The 7,495-nt window shown below is 64.9% G+C and overlaps 1 protein-coding gene across 3 annotated transcripts; it reads right to left on the reverse strand.

The window, feature by feature from the left end:
* Positions 1–441: 441 nt before the first annotated feature.
* On the reverse strand, positions 442–7,402 carry SLC16A8 (solute carrier family 16 member 8). 3 transcript variants are annotated; one of them, XM_027070767.2, is made up of 5 exons: positions 5,432–7,402; positions 4,985–5,087; positions 4,096–4,239; positions 3,005–3,835; positions 442–1,009 (listed from the first exon to the last, which is right to left on the reverse strand). In XM_027070767.2, exons 2-5 carry the CDS (start codon positions 5,058–5,060, stop codon positions 693–695), a joined length of 1,368 nt encoding a protein of 455 aa, XP_026926568.1. In that variant the 5' UTR covers positions 5,061–5,087; positions 5,432–7,402; the 3' UTR covers positions 442–692. The 3 variants fall into 3 exon arrangements, with proteins under 3 accessions (XP_026926568.1, XP_026926564.1, XP_026926563.1); XM_027070763.2 differs by having other exon boundaries at positions 4,985–5,209; XM_027070762.2 differs by having other exon boundaries at positions 4,985–5,212.
* Between the last annotated feature and the right edge of the window lie 93 nt (positions 7,403–7,495).

Here is a 7,495-nt window from a genome sequence, read left to right on the forward strand (position 1 = left end):
ACCAACAGGGAGGTCGGGGGGGGGGGGGGGGTCACTGGGAGGATGGGCTCTCTGGAGCCCATGACTGGATAGTCTGGGTCTGTGGTGGGAAGGCTCTTCCTTCCCACGCTTGGGCCTGGTCCCCACACCCATGATTGGGAGGGAGAGAAGCGGAGAAAGTGGTGTCAAGTTTGTGGGAGGGCTCCCCGCATTTGGATCGAAGCGCAAGAGGTCAGAAGTCAAAGTGCAAGAGAGACCTCTAGTGCCCCGAAGTCTGAGAACATCTCCCCCTCCACGCCCCACCCTTCCCCCTCTCTGCCACTTCCTCCCCCAACAGCTTCCAGGTCAGAGGGCCCTGAGCAGAGCCTCCCGGGCTCCTTCCGACCCCCGACCCCCGGCGGGGGGGGGTGGGGGTGGGAGGGGGCAGCCAGAGCCGCCAAGACGCAGGAACAGGACTCGGTCTCGCAGCGGAGCTTTATGCACTTGAGTTTCACGCAGGCCCGGCCCCTGGCGGTGCACAGCTGCTCCACCGAGCGAGGGCAGGGCCTGGCCGCGGCCTGCTGGGCAGATGAGGGAGGCGGCCCACCCAGGGCCCCAGGGGCGACCTCTGCAGAGCAGCCTGCAGTGCTCCAGGCCCCCTCGGGACAGCCAGGGCTCTGAGAGGGTCGGCCCGTTCCCAAAGTCACCAGCCACCTCGCCTAGTGCCCCCCGAGCTATACAGACTCGGGGTCCACGCCCGGCTCTGCCGCCTCCTTTGGTTCCCCGGGCCCAGCCCCGGGGCTTGGCGCCTCCAAGGCCTGGAGGCTGCCGGGCTCCTCAGCGCCGGTGGGCAGGGCCTCAGCGTCCTCTTGGGCCTCAGCGTCCTCAGTGTCGCTGGCCCCGCCCTGGGCGCCTTGGCTGGGCGGGGTGTCCTTAGAGCGGCGCAGGCAACACTTGGTGGCCACAGCCATGAAGATCCCAGCCAGGGCCACCTCAGAGCCGGCCAGGTAGAAGATGATCTCGTAGTTCTTCAGGGCGTCCACCAGGCGGCCTGGGGGGCAGGGAAGGGGAGGTAAGGGTCTGCCGGAGGGGGGGAAGGGGGGGCTCCACCCACTGCCCTTCCCTACAACCTCAGATAAAGGGCAGTGCCCTCCCTGGAGTTGGGTTTACATCTGAGGGACGCAGACACCCACCCCGGTCTTTGTTCCCGTTTTACAGACGCAAAACACCACCGGGGTTTTGCCATCTGAGACCTTAAAAACGTCACCACCTCCTGGGGCCTCTCTCAATTTCTTAAGTCGTGTGGACTCTTTGGGGAGGCAGCACCTTTCAGTTTACAGGGCACCCCCTCCACCCCCAGATCCAAGCCCCACACGTTTCTGTGACTTGCTCAGCTAAGGAGTAGGGAGGGGACACTGCGCTTAGCCTCGCCCTCCTGGGGGTCCCCAACTCTAGCTCTTTCCACGCACCCCCCCCCCCCCCAGTCTTCAGGGGCCTGGCCCAGCTTTCTCTCCAGCTCCCTCCCAGGGAGGCCCCGGTTCCCTCTCTGCCAGGAGGCCCCGGTTCCCTCGACTGAGCTTCCCTAGGCTCTGTGGGCTCCGTCCTCCCTCTCGGCATTTTTGTGGCTGACCGCCCCAGGCTGTGACCTCTTGGTGTACAGCTCTGTGACCTCGGGGAGGCTTCCTTGTGTCCCCCCCTCCCCACCCAGGCTGGCTGCCTACCTGAGTCCCTTTGAGCACCAGTCCCAAACTTGCCTTCCTGCCCTGCGCAGCCAGCCGCCAGTCCTGTCCCTGCCCCTCCCACACTCGGCCCTGCAGTGTCCTTCAGTCTCACTCCCTATTAGATCTACCCCCCAACCCAGGTCACGTGAGAAAATGGAAGAGGGCTCCCTGAGCCTCTGCAGGTGGTGGGTGGGGGTGGGGGTTGTGTCTGTGGGTGGGGGGCTTGGAGGCCACCCTCACCCAGGTTAGATGACAGAGCTGGATGAGGCCACTCGGCCAGCCCAGCCCTGGAAGGAGGGGCAGCTCACTCCACCTCAGGGGCAGCCTGGGTCCCAGCAAAGGTGGCTCCCCTCCGTCCCGCAGCCTGAGCGCAGCGCTGCTCACAGGCAGGCCCCCTGCTGTCTCAGGGACGACCTGCCAACCCTGGAGAACCCTAATAGCCACCGCCCCGCCCCTTCCCAAGCTCAATTCCTGCCTCACTTGAGAACTGCCTCACAGTTTAGGAACACTGTCCCCTAAACGTGCCCTGTGCTGTCCTGTGTCCTCTCCTGTGGGGTCTACCCTGCTCTGTGAGGCTGCCTTCATGCCAGCCTCTGCAAGAATCCTTTCCTGGCCTCTCATCATGGCAATTTCCAAGAGGCAATGACTGCAGAGTGCCCAGGGGGCACGCACAGTGGAAGGCCCAGATCGTGTCGGGGCACAGCAGCTGCACCAAGCGAGGGCAGGGCCTGGCCGTGGCCCGCTGGACAGATGAGGAGGGAACCCCTCCCTGGGCCCCTGGGTCACCACCCCATGTGCACACTGAGCACCCCCACTCTGCTCCTGGTCTCATGGCTGGTTCCTCAAACACACCGTCCCTATGTCCCTATCCTGGTCACCCTTAGAGGCTGGGGACGCTAAAGCACTCGGAGGCAGTGTTCCAAACTAAGGGCGTCTAGCACTGGGCAGGGCTCTGCTCAGTTTGGGGACTGCACCTGTACTAGACCTCTGTGCCTCAGTTCCCCCCATCTGCGAAAGGAGAATAAGCATTTGCACTTCACAAGGCCTTTGTGCCAACGCTTGAGATGACCCAGCGGGTCAGCAGCCGTCGATGGGGGGCTCTTCCTGGGCCTTCTTGGCCTCTCCGTCCCCACCCAGGGCTGGTAGTACTGGCTTGGAGGAGGGGTTAATTGGCCACGAGCAGCCCCACCCCCGACCCCACCCCCAGGCTGTCTCGGCCAATGGGTCTCTTCCTTTCATCCCTGGAAGCTCCATCTGGGACAGAGAGGGCGCTTTCTTCCATCTAGAGACATTAGCCCGTCACCCCCTACTCCCGAGGGGCGCACCGGCAGAGGGGGGTCCAATGAGCACGGCCACGGCCTCGACGAGCAGCACCAGGCCCAGAGCACTGGGAAAGCGGTGCGACCCCACGGCTGCCATGAGCACCTCGAACTGCAGTGCTCCCACCATGCCGTACGAGAGGCCGAAGGCGACGCAGAAGGCGACAAGGGCGCCGTAGGAGCGCGCGCGCGCGCTGCTCAGGTCCGTGAGGCCATTGGCCATCAGGGCCAGGCTGAAGAGGTAGGCGACGTGAGGTCGTAAGCGCGCCAGGCCCGCCAGGGCGCCGCACGCTGGCCGCGCCACGATGTCTACGAAGCCCACGATGGACAGCAGGAAGGCGGCGTCGGCGTCCGGCACGCCCGCGTCCTTGGCGTAGTTCACCAACAGGATGGCGGGCACGAAGAGGCCGAGGGCCATCAGGAACTTGGTGACGGCGTACACCCCGAAGGCGCGGTCGGCGCACACGGCCACGTCCAACAGGCGGCGGCGGCGGGTCCGGCCGCCAGGGGGCGCCTCGCGCAGGCGCAGCCCGGCGCGGTCCGCTTCCGCCTCCCCGGGAGCGTCGTCCGCGCTGTCCCCGCGCGGCCGCGGGCCGGGTCCCGGCGGCGGCCGCATGACGGCGCCGCAAGCGCAGCAGTGCAGCAGGAGGCCGCCGAGCAGCAAGAATCCGCCGCGCCAGCCGAAGTGCTCGAGCAGCTGTTGGCCGAGCGGCGACAGCGCCGACAGGAACACGGGGCTGCCCGCCGCCGCCAGCCCGTTGGCTAGGGGCCGCCGCCGCTCGAAGTACAGCCCCAGCATGATGAGCGACGGCTGGAAGTTGAGGGCCAGGCCCAGGCCTGCGGGACGAGGCAGCGCTGTGCCGGGGTCCCCGAGGGCGCCCCCACCCCAGCCCCGGGCAGGAGGGAGGGGGGAGGGGGAGGCCCCGACGGGGCAGGCAGACCCCCGGGGAAAACTGAGCCGAGGGACGTCGAGGACCGCCTTTGGAGGGGAAACTGAGGACAGAAGGCGTTGCCACAAGGACTCCCGACCACCCCCCCCCCCCCACCTCACGGCCGGCCCCGTCCGCGTAGGGGAGGTGAGCAGTGGCCGCCCTCACCTGTGAGCACCCCAGCCGTCAGGTATAGCTCCAGGAGGCGCGTGGCGAAGGATGCTAGCACCATGCCCGCCGAGGCCAATAGCCCACCCACCAGCATCACCGGGCGACAGCCAAAGCGGGTCACGAGGATGCTGGAGACCGGACCTGTGGGCCGGGCACGGTCACCGCTCCGGTTGGACTAACCTCCTTTCCCCATGGACACTCCGGGCTTTCCCGGCCCCAGAAAATGGCTCAAAGGGATAAGGTCACCAGCGGTTCAGAGAGGGCAGCGTCTGGCCAAGGTCACACTGCTTGGCTGGGCCAGACCAAGGCAGGCCGAGGACTCACGGGAGGGACCCGTCTTGGTCCAGAGCCCCCATCCATCCCCAGTCCTCATGAGAACAGGGAACCCCAAGCAGAAGAGGTGGACCCCACTCCCCCTTTTTTTTTTTTTATCTGCACAGCTGGAATCGCCCCTTGGGCTGCCCAGGCTCTTTCCAGAAGAAAGAGGAAAGCCTCCTCTTTTCCGCGAGGCTTGGTCAGGATAACGCCAGCGTTTCCCCCACCGCAACAGGTGGTTAGGGCTCAGGGGAGCGGGGAGCCGGAATCTTATTTAGAACGATTTCCCCACCTGTAACACAGGCGGGCCTTTTGGCAGAACTGGAGAGGTCCTGCCGGCTGGCCAAGCTTGCCAGGTGTGTGGGCTCTTCCTCGAGCCACTGTTCCTTTCCTGCCCTTTCGTCCCCTCTCTCTGGTGCCAGTGTTCACAGGAAGAAAGTGGTTCCCGCGCCCTCCCCCGAGGGGTCTGGGGAAGGCTCCCGGGGTCCGGGGTCCGTGTCTCCTAGTCCCTGATCCCTGCTCTCAATCCTGGGCCCGGGGTTGGGGGAGGGACCCGCGAGGGGGCGCTGACCCGTGCCGTAGAGCATGGCGAGCATGATGGAGGACACCCAGGCCGTGTCGCTGTAGCCCGCGCCGAAGTCGCGCATAAGGGCGCGGAAGAAGACGCTCACCGCCTTGGGGAAGCCGTAGGCGAAACCGGTGATCACGAAGCAGGCGCCCAGCACCGCCCAGCCCCAGCCGCCGTCTGGGGGGCCCGCTCCCCGCCGGGGGCCGCCAGCGCCCATCGCGGCTGCCTCTGCTGGCGGAGGGGGACGAGAGGGAGCAGCGAAGGTCTGTAGCCCAGGCCAGAAAGGGGGATGGAGACCCAGCGTGGGGGAAACCGAGGCACGGGGCTACCCCTGCTCAGGGAATGAGCCAAGAAGGGAAACCCAGGCAAAACCTCGCCCCAAGTCTCCCCTCCTCCAAGGGGCCCATGAAAGATGAAGGGGGGGGGGGGCGGTAATGGAATCGCTCCCACCTGAGCCTGAACTTCAGGAAGACTCCCTCTGGAAGACTCCTTGCCCAGGGACCTGGTGGTGGCAGGAGAGGGGGTGCTGGTGAATGGGAGAGCTGGGCGGCCAGCGTGTGCCCCATGTGCTTGGGAATCCCCAGTGTCCCCAGTGTGCAGGTGTGAGGGTCTCAGCACAGAGGGACTAACCCCACGTGTGGGACAGAGAAGCAGGTGCCAGCTGCAAAATGGGTGGGGCTTATTTTCTTCCTTGGCTTTGCGGTATGTTCCTAATTTTTCTCAATGATCAGAAATGACTATTGTCATTCAGGGGAAAAAAAAGAAGAAAAGAAAAACCCAAGAACACGTAAGAACATCAGCCTTGCTTCAGGAGCAAGGGAGCCGAGTTCCGGTTCACCCCGGCCTAGCCATGGATTTGCTCTGTGACTTGGGCAGTTCCCCTTCCCTCGCTGAGCCTCAGTTTTGCCACCTGTAAGATGGGTGACGGATTGTCCCAGGCCAACCAGGAGTCTTGGTACCGGCGGGGGTGGGGGGGGGGCGGTGATCAGATCTCTGGTTCCACTGGGCAGATAGGGACCTCTGAGGGGGCACCAAGAAAGAAAGCTTCTGCTCTCCAAATCCCTAGCAGCCTGCCCCCCCGCCCCCCCCCCCAACCCTACACAAGCAGAAAACAGCTCTAAGGCCTCTCACACTCTTGGCTCTCCACCCAGGGGTCCACACAGCAGCCTCATGCACCCCCGTAACAGACGAGGCTGGTAGGCCTCCCCAGTAGGGGGGACCAGCCCACAGCTGGGCAGAAGCCTCCTTCCCTCCCACCGCCCCTCTGCATGTGGGGTCTCCTTCCCGGCACTGGGGAACACCAAGATACCCGTGGGAATCTGGGACTCTGACCCTCTCTCACCAGGACGGGGTCCTGGCTTTTCCTGCCTGTTGTCCCCTCACCGTGGCCGTAGCCACTTGGAGGCCAGGACAAGGGGGTGGTCCTGGCAGCCCTCGCCCCACACTCACCTGAGCCGTCCTGTGGGTTTGGGCGTCCAGCCTCACATCTCCCGAGGCCTTCCGGGAGGGGTTGCCCCCCCCCCACCCCGGTTCCCCCTTGAAGCCTAGCCTGAGGGGGGCGCACAGCCGAAGACCCCCCCCAGGCTTGTCTACAGATCAGCCGCTGGCCAGACTCACCCACGGCTCACTCCCTCAGGCCTGGAGCTCAGAGTGTTCCCCACCCCCACCCCGCTAAGAGGCTTTTACCTGGAACAGGAGAAGGGACGGGGCAGTGACCGCAGCACAGGGCCAGGCTGGACCCCACGGTGGGGGGTCCCTGTCTCAGGCCCTCCCAGCAGAGCTAGAGAGATAATGAGGCCCCTCCACTGGGCAGAGGACACACAGAGCCCTGCTCTGGTGGTGATGGGAGAGGAGGATCCTACTGGTGCTGGGGGCGCAGCCCTGCCCTGGAGAGACCCCACCAGCCCTACTCACCTCAGCGCCTTGCCTGCCCCCCACCCCCAGACCACATTCCAGGAGGGGCCTCCGAGGCTTTCCCCTGGATCAGGCTAATCCAGGTCAGAGAGCTTGGGACCGAGGGGCGGGGGGGGGGGGGGTGCGGAGGGGCCAGAACAAAGGGCGCTGTGTCCCAGGCTGTGGCAGGGTGACTGCTGGTGGTCCTGGACCTTGGCCACTGCCACCCCTCCGCCTCTGGAGAGGCCACCACAGCAGCAAAGGGACTGGGCCAGAGCTGGGTGGATAGACCCTGAGGACTTCAGGGCAGACCTAAAGATTTGCTTAAAATGAGGGATGTGACAGGTGCCCGGGGCGGGGGCTCAGTCTGCTGAGCGGCCGATTCTTGTCGGTTCAGGTCACGATCTCACGTTTCGTGGGTTCAAGCCCCGCATCGGGCTCTGCGCTGGGATTCTCTGTCTCCCTCTCTCTTTGCCCCTCCCTCACTCGCTCTCTCACAAAATAAACAAACTTAAAAAAAAAAAAAAAGAGGGATGTAAAGGGCTGTGAGTGAGCGAGTCCTCTCGGGGAACTCCTAGTGACCTTCAGGACCTCCTGGACACCGTCCTCCAGTGGGAGGCT

The sequence above is a fragment of the Acinonyx jubatus genome, chromosome B4 (assembly GCF_027475565.1).
Source record: "Acinonyx jubatus isolate Ajub_Pintada_27869175 chromosome B4, VMU_Ajub_asm_v1.0, whole genome shotgun sequence".
NCBI lineage: Eukaryota > Metazoa > Chordata > Mammalia > Carnivora > Felidae > Acinonyx > Acinonyx jubatus.